This window comes from Podarcis muralis, chromosome 10 (assembly GCF_964188315.1).
Source record: "Podarcis muralis chromosome 10, rPodMur119.hap1.1, whole genome shotgun sequence".
Lineage (NCBI taxonomy): Eukaryota > Metazoa > Chordata > Lepidosauria > Squamata > Lacertidae > Podarcis > Podarcis muralis.
The window spans coordinates 10,116,425-10,136,242 of record NC_135664.1 but is presented as its reverse complement, the minus strand read 5'-3'; the positions used below and the strand labels follow the sequence as shown (position 1 = coordinate 10,136,242).

At 41.7% G+C, this 19,818-nt stretch overlaps 1 protein-coding gene across 1 annotated transcript in view; it reads right to left on the bottom strand.

Annotated features, from left to right (window-relative positions):
- TBC1D22A (TBC1 domain family member 22A) overlaps nt 1-19,818 on the bottom strand; it is a 112,135-nt gene that overhangs the window by 47,160 nt on the left and 45,157 nt on the right. Inside the window, exons 9-10 of the mRNA XM_077935818.1 lie at nt 10,056-10,162; nt 5,095-5,170 (exon numbers count right to left, since the gene is read on the bottom strand). Of these exons, the coding sequence (XP_077791944.1) occupies nt 5,095-5,170; nt 10,056-10,162 (183 nt within the window). The remainder of the gene's footprint in view (nt 1-5,094; nt 5,171-10,055; nt 10,163-19,818) is intronic.

Genomic DNA, 19,818 nt, shown 5'->3' with positions numbered 1-19,818 from the left:
TTCCCAAGCCACTCTGGGTGGCTTCCAGAAAAATATAAAAACATAATAAAACATCAAACATTTAAAGCTTCCCAATATAGGGCTGCCTTCAGACGTCTTCTAAAAGTTGTGCAGTTCTTCATCTCCTTGACATATGGGAGGGCATTCTACAGGGACAGCACCACTCCCAAGAAGATCTTCTGCCTGGTTCCCTGTAACTTTGCTTCTCGCAGTGAGGGAACCAACAGAAGAACCTTGGAGGTGGACCTCAGTGTGCACGCTGAACAATGGAGGTGGAGACACTCCTTCAAGCATACTGGACCAAGGCAGTTTAGGGCTTTTAAGGTCAGCATCAACACTTTGAATTGTGCTAGGGAACCCTCCTATTGATAGTCTTTGTCTTCCTCTCCTTACAAAGATCTACAATCATGAGACAGTCCTACTTGTTTACCCCTGACACTCCGGAAAGCCCTTCTTGGTCATCACCACTGAAAATCAAGGTTTCCTAGCTTAACCTTTCTCCAAAAGTCCATTATGACTTAACATATGGTACTACTAGACAAAAAGAAAAGAAAAAAGTCATTCCAGTTCAACCTCAAATAAGTTCCGTTCGTGCTGAACTTCCCCAAAAGACAAAGTTATTTTCAATCGATACAATTGTTTAATGAGGCAGTAAAATCTACTGGTAAGACACTGAACCGCTGAGTTCCATAAAACATGCAGAAATATCACACAGCATAAGGTTGGGAAAAGGGCTTGCTATTTCATACAAGAATCTGAATTTAGTTCTAGCGCTGTAAAACTGAGCCTCTAAATCATCCAACTTTAAAACACCTTAGAAAAGTAATTAAAATTGTTTTTCCTGTAATGCTTGGCATGCGATTTAAAACAGCTTTACTGAATTACTGTAATCACATTTCTTATAAATATTGTAAAATAACAAATCCTTTGAAATTGAAAGCTTAATCCACAGAGTTGGAAAACAATTCCCTTAGAAGATGAGAAGAACAGGTTATTCTGAAGATCCTACATTTATTATAATACATATGTGGTCCTCACAATATATGAATGAAAAAAAAAGAATGCCCAGAGTGAGGGTTTATTCCAGCAAGGTTATGGATAAAATTCTGTCCTCACTTGAAAATCAAGAATGCAGAAACTCTGAGACATCCAACAATGTTAAGTGACCCTTTCAGAACTTCCCAGATCATGGTCCTTAAAACAGAGGTATTTTAATAGAAAACACCAGAGGGAGAAAGAGGTTAGGAAAGAAAAGGTGCTTAAACTTAAACTTGTATGTGAAACTGTTTATACAATTTTTTTAAAAAAACTGCATGTATTAACATTAATAGAAATAAAGGGCTCAATCCAAAGAATTCCCTTCCATTCATCATCTGCAGGGCAAAATGGACAAGGCAATTTCTCCTTCCCCCTGCACTACCTCTGATGTTGTTCTGGAGGCTCCCCAACCCTAATAAGAAGATTCAGCAGGTGAAAGATGCAGGAGGATTAGTGAAAAATCCTTCCCCCTTTCAGTCTTCAGGAGGGTTATATAATCCAGCAGTCCTGAGACCATTGGATCTGATACAAAGTAATATGCGTATTTAGGGACGCGGGTGGCGCTGTGGGTAAAAGCCTCAGCGCCTAGGACTTGCCGATCGAAAGGTCGGCGGTTCGAATCCCCGTGGCGGGGTGCGCTCCCATTGCTCGGTCCCAGCGCCTGCCAACCTAGCAGTTCGAAAGCATCCCTGGGTGCAAGTAGATAAATAGGGACCACTTACTGGCGGGAAGGTAAACGGCGTTTCCGTGTGCGGCTCTGGCTTGCCAAAGCAGCGATGTCACGCTGGCCACGTGACCCGGAAGTGTCTCCAGACAGCGCTGGCCCCCGGCCTCTTGAGTGAGATGGGCGCACAACCCTAGAGTCTGTCAAGACTGGCCCGTACGGGCAGGGGTACCTTTACCTTAATATGCGTATTTAGAATCATTTTTTTTATTTTATTTTTGAGAACAAGAGAGAGTTGGGTGGGTGAATACCTAAAATCTCAGCTACATTAAAATCTTGGGAGTGCTCCATTTTTGCCTAGGGGCACCTCTCACTTCCATTCTTTGGGAAAGCAGCTTCCCAGTATGAACCAGTAACCTATGAACATGACTGAACAAACAACGAGACCATTCTTTCTAACATATATGTGCATGTGTCCTGTTCCAGCCATTCCATTCTATTCCATTTCCCCTCAACCTTCCACCCAGTTGCCAATGTTTTCCCCCTTTTCAGATACTCAATGCCATTGAGTTATGATGGGTCTACTCAGAGGGTTTTTCCCATTTGTTTTATATACTCTACAAACATCTTGAGTGACTCCAAGTCTACTGATACCATCTTCTTTCATGCATGGACACTGTACTTTTGCCTATCGAAGCATGGATATACAAGTAGGACACTGCAACCAAATGTTGCGCGTTAGAGTGCTTCTGGATAGTGTTCCAGCCAGTTCCCATCCACCCTATGTTTCCTCCCCGCTACCTCCCTCCCAAAAAACCCTAGTCCGCTGGCATTTCATGCCCACTGAGCATGTTCACTCCTCACTGTAAAACAACCTAAGTCCCCAGCCCTGCTTTTCTGACAACAGAGAGAACTGGGGAATAATGGATCAATCTCTGATTCTACTGCATTTCTCTTCCCATTAGGCACTGCTTGAGATTTTAACTTTAACTGATTGCAGCATCTTAGAACTGGAAGGGAAGCATCTATATTCCCCCATCACACCCTGAGTCTGCCACTAGGGCTGGGTTTCTGAGAGACAGCAGTACCAGCCACGTCCTGGCCTGTGTGGATCTCACATCTAGCTGTGTCAACAGAGACTCTGCCACAAAATGGCATTCGTCGGACCATCAGATAACTGGTGTTTGTGTGTGTGTGTCTTGTACACACCCGTGCCATGCTGCAGTGACGGTTGCTTCACTGTCTGTTTTATCATGCTGCAAATACATTGCAAACTGCTTTGAGAATTTCAATCACTAGGTGGGATGTAAAGACTGCTAAATAAATAAACTTATTAAAACCACAGATCAGTCACCTTTCCGTTCTGCCAACGGGCTTTTCTGGCTAGTGGTTATCATCAGCTTAACTTTGTGACAGGTGCAGAAGTTGCAGGGAAGCTAAGTAGCTTGTGGAGGAAAGATCTTATCCTTTGAGAATAAAGCCATATTTTCCGGTTGACTGGCTACATCTAATAACCAAGCCATAAATATTTCCAACCTCACATATTTTAAGCAAACATCAGGGATGATTAACATAAATATTATTTATCACTCCACTTTTTCATTAAAGCACTTTTCCATTTAACATTCCCGCACCCCACTCACACCCTCTTTCCATCTTAGATTGTTCTAGCAGAGCATATTTGTCACCACGTATCAGCCTCCTGTTCTTCTTAATTCAAGCCTTGCTATCTTCATTAACCAGTTATGTTAAGACGTGCAGTGATTGTTCCTCATGTACAAAAAAGCTTGCCAATGGTTTGGGCAAGTACATAATGCAAGATTCCTACCAACACGCACATACACACAGAGAAAGCTAAATAAAAATAAATCTCTGTCTTCCAGAGTTTGTCCTATGGCTGCAAGAGCAGGAAACCAGGAGGCTTCTGAATATTCCATCCATTCCTTTAACTCAGGGCTAGAGCCATATTTAATTTCAAGCATGGGTAAACTTCCAACCAGATCTCTGGGTTGGAGTACAAGGGCTAAATGAAGAGCCAGGAAGCATATTGCCTCTCTGTTGCAACTTAGAGATAGTAGCATACCTTGCCACATAACTGGACTATCCAGCTCAGTATTGTCATCTCTGATTGGAAGAGGCACTCCAAGGAAACAAGACAAGAGTCCTATCTGGAGATGCCACAGAGAGACTGAGTCTGGGACCTTTTGCAAGAAAAGCGTATGATCTACTGCTGGGAAATGACGCTTCCCATGCAATACATTTACACCAAGGGTGTCATTCGCGTGAGGAAGGATCGCACCAATGCTTTTCACAGACAACAGCTGCTAAGTAGCAAGTTATTTGCAACTAGGCATATTAAATAGCTTTCTTTGATGGCAACTCATGCCTTTCATCACCATCAGTTATGGGAAAGTTCACCTCTAAGCACAGCCAATGTCACCATCAACAATCTAGATTGTTCAAATACAAGCAAGCAAATATATAAATTGTTGCAGTAAATGCTGCTGCAACAAAGCTTACACTGTGCATAATGAAACAATAGAAATCATCTTCCTAATAAGTTTAGCCACTGTTGAGTTACTTGCGTAACAGCATTTTTTGACACACACACACACACACACACACAACTGACAGGCAGTGTCACAAATATATGCTTAGTTCTGCTCGGCATCGCTGTGCTCGTTAATTTAACGAACTATCAAGAGAATATGCTTAGAATGGGCAAGCACTATCTCTCAAATTTCATTTAATTAAACTCTGCTCCAGCAATACGACAGTCAGCATTTCATGATGGGAATTGTTTTAAGGATGAAGGTAGAAAATGTTTCAAAGTAGTCCTGCGAAAAACATGAAAGCATAATCTAAAATTACCCTCGCACCCGCTGTAATTTATCTCCAATATTAAAGATGTTATTTCCAAAGTTGGTAATTAATTGGATTCCACAGAGAAATTATTCAGACATTCCTGATAGCAAAACGATACACAAAGTCACAAAACATAGTGCCAAAGGACAACTATAAACAACCACTGCGACTCTCCCGAATTACTACAATCATTGAGCTTAATGTAAAATGAATGCTGGCTGGCTTTTGTATGTAGCCATTAGTTTGCAGCAAAAAAGATTGGCATTGGATTTTGATTACATTGCCTTAATAAAAAGTAATGAGAGTGGCGCATGCTCTAGTGGCTTTCCTTTAAGTGATACAGTGCTGTAAGTTTGCAAAAGGCCACTATGCCACAAGTTGATTAAGGGTGACACCTCGCCTGAGAAAGGCGACATTATGGTAGAGACGTATCACTGTGCTGGTATTGCCCAGGCAGCTAGCAAAGTCTTCTAACTAAACACTTTCAACCAAGCCACGTCCAGTCTCGCTTCGTTTTCAAGACGTACCGTCAATTCGGCTAACCAGTTCTTCCAGCATTTTCACTTTCTTCTGAATACCAGGCTGAGCAAAGGTGTAGTTATCCTAAGGAGACAAGATCATAAAGCAAGCATGTTGACAAAGAGATACGAACACAGTTGCTTCAAAAAAGAAACAGCTGAATCAATGTCTTGCTGGCAGCTGACTCCAACCTTGCAGAATGACCAGCTGAGAGTGGGTAAAATTACCATTCAAAACACAGTAGGTATCTCAACAGAGGCTCTGTCCGACTTGCTTAAGTAAAACATGTTCTCTAACGTGCGTTATCAATTACAAACAGAAACATGTCTATTAGAAATTATCATGCAAAGATGGCCACGGTTCGTTGCTAGATTATTTCTTTTCCTTTCAGTGGCTGTGGGGAGAGACATGATAAACTCCCCAAGAACATCAGACATTCCCAAGAATGCACACCTTACAAAGGAATAAAGAACCTGTAGCACCCCGAGTATTGTTGGACTACAACTCCCATCACCCCAAACTTTGGTGATCCTGGTTAAGGTTATATGAGGAGTCCAACATCTGGAGGGCCACAGGTAACCCACCCTTGTGTATTTTTAAAATCTGGAAACTTCCCAGTTGATAAATTCCATGGCATAACTTTCCACCGTGGGTAGGAAAACTGCAGGCCATATTAGGCCGACCACACCAGCCTCCCAGTCCCCTAATCTACTAGATTGCCCTTTGATTCCCTGCTTTTGAAGCTCCCTGGAATTGGAGGGGGCAAATTGTAAAGCTCTCACTGGCTCACATCTGGGTGGGATCGGGAAACAGATTGGTGCTTCTCCCAGCTCACCAGATCTCTCATCTCCACTGAGGAGACAGGCAGCAGACTGCCAAGCTCTCCAGCCCAGTTCCACATCAGGATACAGGTCACTCGCCAGGTCAGCAGAGGAAGGAGCAATTCACATCCCATAATAGCGCACATCCTCGTGTGAGCATGTTGTATGTGCATGCAAGTGTGTGCAACATGTCTGTAGCATATGCCAGCTGTAGGTATCTACAAATAGGTTCTTAAATTTTGCTCCATTGAGTTATTGGGGGCAATCAGAAAGGGATCAGACCAGACCAAAAATAAAATAAATTGGAGAAATTTATTTCCATCAGTAAACAAAAATGAAGAAAATATACAAACTTGGCAAAAACTGAAATATAATAAAATGTATGAATAAAATATAAGAAAGCAATTCATAAATGGAAAGCAGTATTAAATAGGCAAACAGCATGTATATTAATAAGCCATAAAGCTTCTACCAGTCCAAACTTGTTAAAAGCTTACTAAATTCCTAGCCTTATAGCAGTTTAACCTACAGATTAAGGAAGGGGAGGGGTTATAGCTACAATTTCCAAGCAGGGATCCATGAAACTAGCTTCTGTGGTCTCAGGAGGAAGTTGAGAAAGCTGAGTCCAGGATCTAGTGTATAGGATCAAGCATAGTACAAATGGAAACTAAACACATGCAAAAAATAAATAAAAGGGAAATATTTTTAATCTGAACAGTGAGGTGTGTGCCACACAAGGGAATAAACAGAAAATGAACTCAAAGTGAAAACCTATGAAAATTGCATCTATTCAAAATTGTTCTTCAGCCAAATAGTCAAGGCCCTAATAGTGAATTCAGAGAAAATTGTGAAAAGCAGCTTCCAAAACTGAAGCAAGGGATTTGCTACAAGGGGGAAAAACAAAACTTCTCTCAAAGAGAGGGCAAAAAAAGCAAAGTGGTCTCCAAAGGCTTCAGAATAGGCAAAAATCTCTTGGAAAAACTTGAGTCTAGGCAAAAATAAAATTAAGATAATAAAAAGGAGTGAGTTCTAGCACTGAGTATAGTCTCTTTTTGGTCCCTGCTGAAACCCAAACTTCTCAGCATTGCGATTTGTCCTTTTCTCTCTCCTCATTTTTTCTCACTCAAATGCAGTTCAGTTGGTTAATGGCAGGAAATGGGACAAACACCTGCAGAAACATTTTCCCACTGTTTCTGGGTTTGATGCAGTCCCAAGCCTTATCGAAGCACAGGGAGACTCACAACAGTCACCCCCAGCGTGGCTACTTGCAGGGACGGGAATCAACCCCTAAGGTGTGTATTCAGGCCTGCTTGAGTCATGAAGTTGACCAAAGTTTTTCTTCCATTCCACTGCACAGTTTCTAGAGTGTTCATCTTCACCATAGACATATTCACCCCCAAAATTGAGCTCAGTATCAGTTGCCACACGTACCACTAGTATGATGTGCCTAAACGAGCTGGTAAATTAGAGCACTGTCCTCAGGCCAAAAAGGGCTAGATTTTCCCATTTCCCTAAAAATTTTCCCCCAAGTGTTTGAAGCTTCATATGCCCATGTGGCATAATGTAGAAGCAGTCCTTAAATAAGAAATGTGCAAGAAACCGCCTTTTCTTCAAAGTATCACATATTCTTGACAACACATCTGTTTTCCTGATAACTTGTTATGTATAACAAGCTTAAACATTCTGCGCAACACTATTTACAATTGGAGCGGAGCAAAATAGTTTTTGTGCTCTGAAAAGGAATAATGGCCACAAAGAAATTGGAAGCTCTGATCTTAAGTGGTGAAAATAATTGTACCCTGCTCCCAGGTAAGTCTGTAAGATCCAGGTTCTTTTTCCAGTGCTTCAGAACAGAATAATATTTGAGCCACATTAAAGCTTCCACTCCGCTAACCACTTATCAAGCCTAATTCCCCCATCTTAAATCCTCACTGGTTGCTGCAAGACATGTTTTACAAACCAACCTTTTGACAGGAAGGCACATTCTATGCAAGATGAGGAAACTTCAGAAAGGAATGGCAACAAAAACAAAGGGGGTGTTTTAATGCGGTCAGCAACCACTTGCAGTTAGCAAAGGCAGTAAGGTACACCTGTCAATAGCTTAATAAAACTGGCAGTGAAGCATAAAGCAGCCACAATCTCCCTCTGTATTCACAAATGAATCCCTGATTCATTATGAAGTAGGTGATGCACTGTGCCGAAACTGAAACTTGCCTCTTTAAGGCAGCTTTTTGGAGCACTTCTAAGTTACTGGCCATTCATCTTTGGACCAGTGCATATTCATGAGCTACAATTTTTGTTTAACCCGCAAGAAAGAAGGGCTTTTTTGCTGGATAGGTTCAATTCTAATCCTTCTAACCTCCTTTGGGGTAGGTTCACGGGTATGGCAGAAGGGGATAGGATCTGCCCATGCGATGCCCTCCTGGTGGAAACTCCAGCTCACATGGCCCTTAAATGTAAAATGTATTATGATCTCCACCAACAATTCTTAGACCATCTATGTATCCCAACATGGAAACCAGAGACAGAGGTTATACGCTTCTTATTACAGAGGAGAGACCAGGAGCTCACCAAGACAGTAGCTAAGTTCCTTTATTTGATTTTTTTTGCCGCCGAAGTACGCTACAGGATCCTGCCCTTGCTGGAGACCCACAGAGGTGAAATAGATTGCTCGCCTCTTCTTCCCTTTGGCAAATGACTGTACTGTTGAAATGGCAATGAGATCGCATTGGCCTACTTATTCTGAATGTTTGTAAATGATGCCAATAAAGGTTTGATGATGATATTCATGAGCATCACTGAAGGCAATGGAAGAATCCTTTCCACAAGGTAAGCCAACCATGTGTAGTGGACTGCCATACAGACCAGGATTTTTTATTCTTCTTCCCAGCATGCTTCCTGGACAAAACTGTATAACTGCCCTGCTGAATGTGACCAAAGACTTATCTATAGTCCAACATCCTTTTCCCGCCACTGGCCAATCAAATGACTCTAGGGAAGTCTACAAGCAGGATATGAAGAAAATAACCTTCTGTGTTATTCCCCAACAGCTGGCATTCAGAGCTGCTTTGCGTCTGATCCTGGAGAAAATGCATAGGCATCATGACTAGTTGCCATCAATAGCCTTATCCCAGATCACACTGATTTGCTACTTACAACTGCTCCTGGACTTGGAAAGCTTGACTGCAGTGACCATGCACTGTTGACTTTAAGGATAGATTACTGCAATATGCTCTACGTGGGGCTGCCCTTGAAGATGTTTCAGAAGCTGAGGTTTGTGCAAAATGCAGTGGCTAAGCTGTTATATGACAACCTACCAGAAGCGTGTACAGTGGTGCCCCGCAAGACGAATGCCTCGCAAGACGAAAAACTCGCTAGACGAAAGGGTTTTCCGTTTTTTGAGTCGTTCCGCAAGACGAATTTCCCTATGGGCTTGCTTCGCAAGACGAAACGTCTTGCGAGTTCTTGCGAGTTTGTTTCCTTTTTCTTAAAGCCGTTAAGCCGTTAATAGCCGCTAAGCCGCTAATAGCCATGCTTCGCAAGACGAAAAAACCGCAAGACGAAGAGACTCGCGGAACGAATTAATTTCGTCTTGCGAGGCACCACTGTAACACCAATCTTGAAATAGCTGTATGGTGTGCTTGTGTTAACATATAAAGCATAAGCAACTTGCCCAGAATAAGACCCTCCAGCTGAAAATGTTCCCCCCACTCCTAGGCAACAGAATGAGCATTCCTGCCAGAAAGAAACCTGCCAGTTAACACAAGACTGCACAGATGAGAAGCAAGTTACAAAGACTGTTTGGCCTCATCCCTGACCAGAAACACTCACAATAAAATAGCAATCATATCGGAATAACCTACTTTTTAAAAAAGAAAAGAAAACTGTCGACCAACATGTGGAAAAACAGTATGTTTTCAATCAAGCTCAAGAAGGTTGTACTGGTGCACACCAGGAAGGAGAACCAATTTCAAAATGTACCTCATAAATACCAATGTCCTGTTTACATTTCACATTTTTAAAATATGGTGGCATCTACTGCCCTATTCTACTCATCAGGTATATTCTTTTTCAACACTCTTCATGCTGTTATTGGCCACAACGCTAATCAGTTATCCCAATGGTTAGAGAAGGGGAAATCAATTTACCTGAATGCCATCAAGCAGTTTACTCATGCACCAGAAACTGTCAGCTTCAATGTTCTGCAGCACTTCGGCGGGCAGACTGGAAACATCAAAATTTTCCACTTCTTCTTCTGTTTGGTAAAAGAGAGAGGGGAAAAAGATACACCAATGAAGTGCACGGAATAAACAAAAGGTTTACACACATATACAAGATATAGCAATCGCTAACCTTATCCATAAACATTAAACCGTACGACCTTTACCAAGGACTAAAAGCACTATTCAGCTAAACCTGGTGTTTTCAAACTATCATTCACCCCTGATGTTAGAAATGCACAGGAGCTTTAAAAAAAACAAATCAAATCCACTGTGGAAACTTAAAGGACTATGGCACACCACCATAAAAATCTGAAAAGGCATGAAATCTATCCACAACTAATTCCAGCCCATTTCACATCACAACTTCCAAGGCCAACCAAGATCACCTTCTTAAGATTACGTGTGTTGAGGTACGATTGCAAGGGCACAGAGAGATGTAGAAGTGTCCTCAAGAGAAATATCACACCTGTGGCACTTGGGGACACATATTTGCTGCAATATACACAGAGTCCCATTAATAACTAGCTACACTGAAGGACAAGTTCCAGTTACGTTTTCTGCTCCAAGCCCTAATAGATCAGCAAACAACTGTGAATAGGTATCAGCAATGAGTAAGTTTATGAGAATTGTAATTGCTGAAAAATTAATTGATATAAAGTTACATTCCTCCCACAACTGCAATCTACTGATATCCAACCCCATCCTCTGGAAAAATAATGAAATGTTTGTTAAGTGGCAGTTGTTGCTTAGCTTAGATTTGCTTTTACTAGTGATGGCAAAGAAAAGAGATCAAAACCAATCTTGATAGCCGTTTTTGACTAATGCAGTACTTGAGACTCTAGACTAAATTTACAATTCAATCCAGGCTAAGCAAACCCAAGTGTGCCTGACTCTGCAGGAGTCTGTGGCCCTAAGATCTGTTTTCCTGCCAAATAGCAACATACCTCAATTTCCATATGCAAAACCATGGTAATAATAAAGTAATTTGTCTTATGTCCCAGAGTAATGGTGCATTTTAGAACAGCTGCTGCAGTCAGTGAGGTGAGCCCCAAGTCAGGACAAAACCAGACCTATAATTCTGTTTTATGTTCAGCAGGCCTGGCAGGAGCAAGATCTGTATTGGCTAGTACATGGGTATGCAAACTAAGGCCCAGGAGCCGGATGCGGCCCAATCGCCTTCTCAATCCGGCCCCCGGACAGTCAGCATGTTTTTTACATGAGTAGAATGTGTGCTTTTATTAAAAATGCATCTCTGGGTAATTTGTGGGGCATAGGAATTCGTTCGTTTATGTTTTTCCAAAATATAGTCCGGCCCCCTACAAGGTCTGAGGGACAGTGGACAGGCCCCCTGCTGAAAAAGTTTGCTGACCCCTGGGCTAGCCAATGCCAAAAACTGAATGCTCTACAAGAAAGAGGAGGGCAAAAAAAAAGGGGTTGGAAACCATGCCTATAAGGAACAGTTGAAGGAGCTGAGTACGTTTAGCCTGAGAAAGAGGAGACTGAGAGAATATATGATAGCCATCTTCATATATTTAAAGGATTATCACATAGAAGAGGGAACACACTTGTTTTCTCCTGCTCTGGAGGGTAGGACTCAGACCAATGGCTTCAGGTTACAATAAAGGAGATTCCGACAAAACTTCAGGAAAAACCTTCTGACAGGAAGAGCTGTTCGACAGTGGAACGGTCTCCCTCAGGAGGTTGCAGACTCTCCTTCCTTGGAGGTTATTAAGTAAAGGTTAGATAGCCATCTGTAATGGATGCTTTAGCTGAGATTCCTGCATTGCAGGGGGGTGGTCTATATGAGCCTTGAGGTCCCTTCCAACTCTGCAATTCTATTCTATGACCTGATTCACACCAGACATTTTTGCCTGGCTGGAACGCTCCCAATAATGGATTTTGCTTGTCCGGTTGATGGACAGAAAGGAGTGCGAGTATGTACAGAAACTAACCTACTATGCAAAGGGAAAATCTGCATTAATCGCTCTGCTCACTTTTGCCTCTGGTCCTCACCACCATTATTGGTACGTAGCCCTGAGAAAGCTGCCCAGTAGGGAATGAACCTCCAAGTTGAAAAGGGTTCCCCATCCCTGTGGAATGGGGAAGAGAGAATCAATTCTGAGAGGCTGTGTTTGCAGATACCTCTTAGCCTGATGATCCTGTTAGGATCGTCCTACACTCCATGAAGTGGAGGACCCTGGTAGAGACACATGCCCAACGGGCATGTTCTCTCCCTCCTGGTCAATCGTTCGGGAGCTTCAAAAACATTCTTTAGCCCAAACATCACAGTGACTTGTATCAAAAAGCATCAGCACACTTACGATCCTGCAGAGTATTTGCAGTTTGTGTAACAGAACTCAGTAGGCACAGCATTTTGGCTTATCTACTTTATTTACATATAATACACTCAGAGCATTCTGACTTAGCTCCTTCCTCTTTCTCATCAGACAGTAAAGAGAGAAAGAACAAATGACAATAGTCCCACTTCATGGAGCACAGTAATACAAAAAAAAAAAATCCTGTCTCCGTCACTTCCCACTCTGTGGAATGAAAACATACACCATCACGTGATAGACAACAATCCCATGACTGCAAACACGGATCAAGAATCCTAACAGATCCATCTAGCATTCAAACAAAAAGAATGTCCAAAGTGTGTAAATGTTACTCCTCTGGCCTTAAAAAAAATGGTTTCAAAATCTTAAGAACTACCAGTCTCCACAGTGCAATCAAAAAATAAACTCTGGGGTGTGCTCAATCAGAGTGGTTAGTTATTTGCCCCATTTTGTCTTCTACCTCCAATTTCAGCTAAGACTGCCAATGTTCTGCTGGCTGTGCCTGTGTATTTAACTGGTTCTTATCAGGCAAGAATGAGCAGGTGGAACTCTTTCATCTTCAGCCGCAAAGACTCAATGAGGAGGAAAGGCTTCATCTGCTGGTTTCTGGGTATTATATCCTACTAGATGGCACAGGAATGCTACCAGAGAAAAAGCTGTCAACTGTAAATTCACTAGCAGATCTGCAGAGCACAGAGGGAGAGAGAGTGTGTAGAATATGATGAGCAATCCATACAGACTCATTAAGAATACAGAGTAAGGGACCATTTGAATAAAGCAGAGCGAATGCTGAGAATGGAACTGCATGAATAATGTAATCCTTTTAGAAGCAGTGTTAAGATGTCTTTTAGGGCTATCAACAAGTTTAATCCACAAATGTTGCAGCATAAGAATTAAACAGTATGTAGATTTTCTTTTCTTTTCTAAGTAGCAGGACAACATGCATCTTTGTCAATATATACGTGGATAGGAAGATATCACTGTACAAAAAATCCCAATTATAATGTCTCACAGCAATGTCTCTCATTTTCTTCAGCTTCCTGCGGCGATTCTCATCACGCTGTCTGTGTAAGTGTGGAAGATAGCAAAATAGCTGCCTAAAGAAAAACTGCTGTGACATGCTGATCCAAGTGCTACGGTTGCTGCAAGCACTGCTGTTAGCTGCTGTTTACTCCTTCACAGAATATTATCCTATTCTTGTGAAAATCTCCTCTGAGCAAAAAAAAGAAGAGAGTAATTCATTTAGAAGGGCTTTAACAAGACGCCTTCTCCACAGGAAGCAGCAAAGCAACACAATGAAAAGTGAATTAATTACAGTTTGCAAGATGCATTACTGAATGGTGAAACTGAGAGCAAGACCAGTGATGGTCTTTTGGTAGTTCAAAAGCACCAGAAAGCACAATCAAATTGTTTGGTTGCTGCCTGGATTGAAAAGACTACCACCTATACTCCAGGATGGTCACCATCACTGATAGGTGCTAGAGATGAATTTTTGCAGATTTATGAAGTCCGAAAACAGCATACAAGCCTTGCTTTCATGTCATTGTAGTTTAGTCGTTTAGTCGTGTCCGACTCTTCGTGACCCCATGGACCAGAGCACACCAGACACTCCTGTCTTCCATTGCCTCCCACAGTTTGGTCAAACTCATGCTGGTAGCTTCGAAAACACTGTCCAACCATCTCGTCCTCTGTCATCCCCTTCTCCTTGTGCCCTCCATCTTTCCCAACATCGGGGTCTTTTCCAGGGAGTCTTCTCTTCTCATGAGGTTGTCAAAGTATTGGAGCCTCAGCTTCAGGATCTGTATTTCCAGTGAGCACTCGGGGCTGATTTCCTTCAGAATGGAGAGGTCTGATCTTCTTGCAGTCCATGGGACTCTCAAGAGTCTCCTCCAGCACCATAATTCAAAAGCATCAAATCTTCAGCAATCAGCTTTCTTTATGGTCCAGCTCTCACTTCCATACATCACTACTGGGAAAACCATAGCTTTAACTATACGGACCTTTGTCAGCAAGGTGATGTCTCTGCTTTTTAAGATGCTGTCTAGGTTTGTCATTGCTTTTCTCCCAAGAAGCAGGCGTCTTTTAATTTCGTGACTGCTGTCACCATCTGCAGTGATCGTGGAACCCAAGACAGTAAAATCTCTCACTGCTTTCATAGCAAGCTTCAAATCTGAGAGAGACATGCTGCTGTTCTGGTGGCTGGGCCGCAGTAGTTTATTGATGGCATTAAATAAGCAATTCCTTCAAGGAGAACTGCCTACTGCTACCTCACAATGCATGATGCAACACTGTTTTGAGTTTCTCTGATCCTACACACAACCCCCAGTTAAGGCTGAGCAGCTTACAACACAACACCATGTCAACTTTCCCCATAGTAGCTGCGTGTTCTCCATTAATGACTATTTTGAGCCTAAAAAGGAATGACAGTTCAAAAATAATTTATATCTGCACTTCTCAAAGGTTTTGAAGTAGGACCCACTTATAAACGAAACTTGGTAGCTTTTGAGCTCTACTCCCCCCTTTAAATGGGACGCGGGTGGCGCTGTGGGTTAAACCTCAGAGCCGATCAGAAGGTCGTTGGTTCGAATCCCTGTGACAGGGTGAGCTCCCATTGCTCGGTCCCTGCTCCTGCCAACCTAGCAGTTCGAAAGCACGTCAAAGTGCAAGTAGATAAATAGGCGGGAAGGTAAACGGCGTTTCTGTGCACTGCTCTGGTTCACCAGAAGCGGCTTAGTCATGCTGGCCACATGACCCAGAAGCTATACGCCGGCTCCCTTGGCCAATAAAGCGAGATGAGCACCGCAAACCCAGAGTCGGCCACGACTGGACCTAACGGTCAGGGGTCCCTTTACCTTTACTTTACCCCCCTTTAAAGCAAAAATAAATAAAAATGCAAGAATATGTATCTTATTTTTCTTTCTTTCTTAATGTGAAAGATGTGTACATAGAATTCAAGCATGACATATATAGAGGGAGGGGGAGCCGCTCTCTTAAAAGGGCTACAGAGTAGTAATGGCATGTTGCTATCTCGGGGTGGAACCCTGGAAATAAGGAAAGACCCACTAGTGGGGCCCACTAGTGTTATGGCTCACAGTAAGAACATCTGATTTATGTGCTGCTTTGAATCAGTTCACCAACTCATGTTATAAACAAGCTATAAAACATTTTCGGATTCACAACGAATACTGAATAAAATGCCACTTCTGTTTCAGTGATACTAAATCACAAAAAAGGCTTCAAGATGTAGAAGAGCAAGTAAACAATGGACTAGGAAAGGAATTTTATTTTTAGATGCCATTTACTAAATGCCCTTGACCACTGCTCTGCTTTGATATATTCAGATATATTAAATTGCCAATACTTAGCTAATTAAAAGCACCTTTGGATAAGTGAAAGTGAATTCAGAAAGCTCCTTTAGTATGAACAATGAATCAAAGACTCATAATTTGTATTTTAATTTTTCATAAGGAAATACACAGCATGCAACAGACTGTTTCATTAGCATAACCTAATTACAGAGCAACTCATTATTCCACAAGTCACTGTTAATACTGTTACTAGGATTATAAATATGTTTACAAAATTGGGGGGGGGGGGGGGAAATCAGTCAAGAATTACATTTTGCCACAACCCTCAACTATTAAACTTTTGTAATCAATCTGTGCTAATTACTACTGAACACAGAAAGTTACTGTGGGTTCAATTAAACACTACAAAGCTAACCCTTCCATGGTTGCAATTAATTCATATTTGTTGTTTCTCAAAATGGCCTGGTTTCATTCAAACGAAAGAACGGTTTACAATTTTATGGTTACATATACCAGGGAGTTCTATGGCTGCACAAATATGGTTTGCTATGCTGATACATCAAAACTGTACCCTTTAAGTGGAGCAGATCGCTAGGCCTAAGACGTTTGCCTCACTATTTGCTAACAATTATTAGTCAATGATGCTAGGAACGTTGCCAGATAATCTGCTAAAATGATTTGTGCATGATTAACTACTTGCCTGCAAAAGGGACATGAACTGGACTTTCTGCTTTGCAATACACGACATAATGTGAATACAATGTTCCACAATGAAGGAAGAGACAGTTATATGCAATAGCTGGAAACGTACAAAATATTTTCATGAGGGGATAATTCAACCAACCAGTTGCATGGATAGATGCTTGACCTCTGCCTCACACCGTCTACAAATGTGCAGAAGCGCATTCTGACAGGTGTATTAATGATGGAACCAGCATATACAAAACTCTTGAACCATGGTAAGGAATTTGGGAAGCCAATCACAAAACATTTACAGAGTAAGGAAGATGTAGGAGTTAGAGCTTTCCGAACGACAAAAACACTTCCCGCTCAAGCTCAGAGAAGAAAGAATTACTCTCAGGAGCGTGCAACATTGCAAGCATGATTTGGGAGAACTAGATTGCAATCCTCTACACACTTTCCTGAGAGTAGCTGCAATTGAACTAAATGGGGCTTACTTCAGAGTAGTTAAGCATGGGACTGTGGTGCCAAATTATTGTGACTTAATATCTTGAATCTGTCAGAACTGATTCCTTTCTTAAATGATGGTGCACTTTTAATATATGTGCCACCTCATTTATTTTACAAAAAGGTCAGATATAGATTTTGGTAATAAAAATAATTTAGCGTTCCATTCTTTATTTTGCATATGATAACAGCTCAGTTTTGCCACTGAGCCAAGAGAAAAGGTTTAGAGAAAAAGGACGCGGGTGGCGCTGTGGGTTAAACCACAGAGCCTAGGATTTGCTGATCAGAAGGTCGGCGGTTCGAATCCCCGCGACGGGGTGAGCTCCCGTTGCTCCGTCCCTGTTCCTGCCAACCTAGCAGTTCGAAAGCACGTCAAAGTGCAAGTAGATAAATAGGTACCGCTCCGGCGGGAAGGTAAACGGCGTTTCCGTGCGCTGCTTTGGTTCGCCAGAAGCAGCTTAGTCATGCTGGCCACATGTCCCGGAAGCTGTACGCCGGCTCCCTCGGCCAATAAAGTGAGATGAGCGCTGCAACCCCAGAGTCGGTCACGACTGGACCTAATGGTCAGGGGTCCTTTACCTTTAATGTTCATCTGAAGCAGATGCGCGCAACAAAATAGCTGAAGCAAGATATTGAGTAGTACAGATTCAACTGTGCTTATAGAACAGCTGTAATCGAAATATGGCTAAGCAGGTCTGCAGTTCTCTCTTGAACCATTATGGCTGTTAATCCTAGGATCAAGAACCTGGGAGCCTAAAGCTTTCTTCTCTCTACAATGCATAGCAAGCATTTATGACTAGGTCTCTGACTTTTTCAAATACTGTCGCTATCCAGACTTTTGGTTTGTAAACAAGATCTTGCAAGTGTAAAACATCTCGTTCTCATTGCAAGTCTCCAGGCACATTGCTCCAGCATCTTTATTTGAAAATGAGACTGGGAAATCACATCAGTCTCCATTTTTAAAAAATAAATAAATATGAGATTTATACCAAAAGGTTTGCCAAAACTTTCCAACGCACCTAAATATCAAGAGCTATCATATGCAGAAGGGAAGTGTTGCATAAATAGATATGCAGAAGAAGCTGCCGGGGTTGACAAGATATCGAACGACAGCTAGAGAGTGCAACAGAGCACTGAGACTTCCACAGTCAATATGGCTTTTAGAATGAATAAACCTCACTCAAATAATTATATCCCATGAAGCTGCTCTGTTTAAGTAAGTAGGTCAAACAGCACAAAAATTACTATTTTTACTGCATGTGTGAAATGAAGTGGTACCAATTGGAGGGAACTACTCCCAACCAAATGGCCTCTTTAGTTTCAAATGCACAGCAGTTAAACATAAAGTGTTTCAAAAAGCCACAATTTCATCCAATTTTAATGCTTTTTTTTAAAAAATGAATATTATTTCAGTAAAAAAAAATGAATTGAAAATAAAAACTTGTCTTCCAACAGGAGTTAGAGGAGAGAGAGTAGGTCTAGTAAAGGGGCTAGGAGTTAAGATAGCTGTTAGAGAGAAGAATAAGTTATATCAGGCTAGAACAGGCCTTCCCAACCTGGTGCCCTCTAGCTGTTTTGGATTACAACTTCCACCATTAGCATTCCTTCTAATGGAAAGAATGGCAGCAAAGTGATATTGTCTACAGCTGGAGTCGATGTGTCATTTAAACTGGATCTTTCCCAGTCATCCTGAAATGATCTTGCTTATGTTGAAAGCCATTTAAAGCAGAATATACCCTAATCCCAAAAGTGACGAAGTACTACCAAAGACGGTCATTTCTCCAGCCTGTGAGTGATGGTTAAAATAGTAATTTTGCATTACAGCTTCTTCTTTTCCCTTCAGGATCTCGCAAAAGGTGTCTTAACTGAGGTTTTTTAATACATATATTTATTTCACTTTAACTGATGTAAATCTAGTTTACTTATTGAAGTAAAATGACTGACAGCCTTCAAAATTAAGCAACTGCAAAAAGAAAAGAAATATCCATTTCTACTGAAATTGGGAATAACCTACTTGGGAATAAGTCCCATTCAACTGAATAGGACATCTGAGAAAACCTGCACAGGATTGCACCGTTAGTAAACTAGCAGCACAATACTTTCAACCATAACTAATCAATGTTATGGTGTATCAACACCGTCTACAAATCAATTACACAAAACATACTACTTTGAAGCATCAATAGCTTATGTACAAATTCCCAATGCTGCAAAATTTGGTTTTTAGGCTACTGGCTCTACCACAATTAAATACGAATTTAAAACTATATAAGTTTGCTGATGATTTGCAGTAGAAGGCAATAATCTAAGCTAGTGAATCCACAGAGGAACTAATACAAAGTATTTACTTTACTTGAAGGATTTACATGTTGTCTTTCAAAACAAAATCCTCCCCCCCTCCTAGGCTGCTTACAGTCAGTATTCATGCTAAGCAGAATTCAGTGTTTGTGGTGATCAGTGAGGCCACAATCTTCTGGCTTCAGTTGCCACTAGTAGATAGGTTGAAATTTAACACTAATACTAATACTACTACTACTAATACAGTGGTGCCCCGCAAGACGGAAAACCCGCTAGACGAAAGCGTTTTCCATTTTTGAGCTGCTTCGCAAGATGAATTTCCCTATGGGCTTGCTTTGCAAGACGAAAACGTCTTGCGAGTCTTGCGATTTTTTTCCGCCCCCCCCCCCTTTTTCTAAGCCGCTAAGCCGCTAATAGCCTTTTAGCCGCTAAGCCGCTAAGCCTTTAATAGCCGCTAAGCCGCTAATAGGGTTGCTTCGCAAGACAAAAAAACCGCTAGACAAAGAGACTCGCGGAACGGATTATTTTCGTCTTGCGAGGCACCACTGTAATAATAAT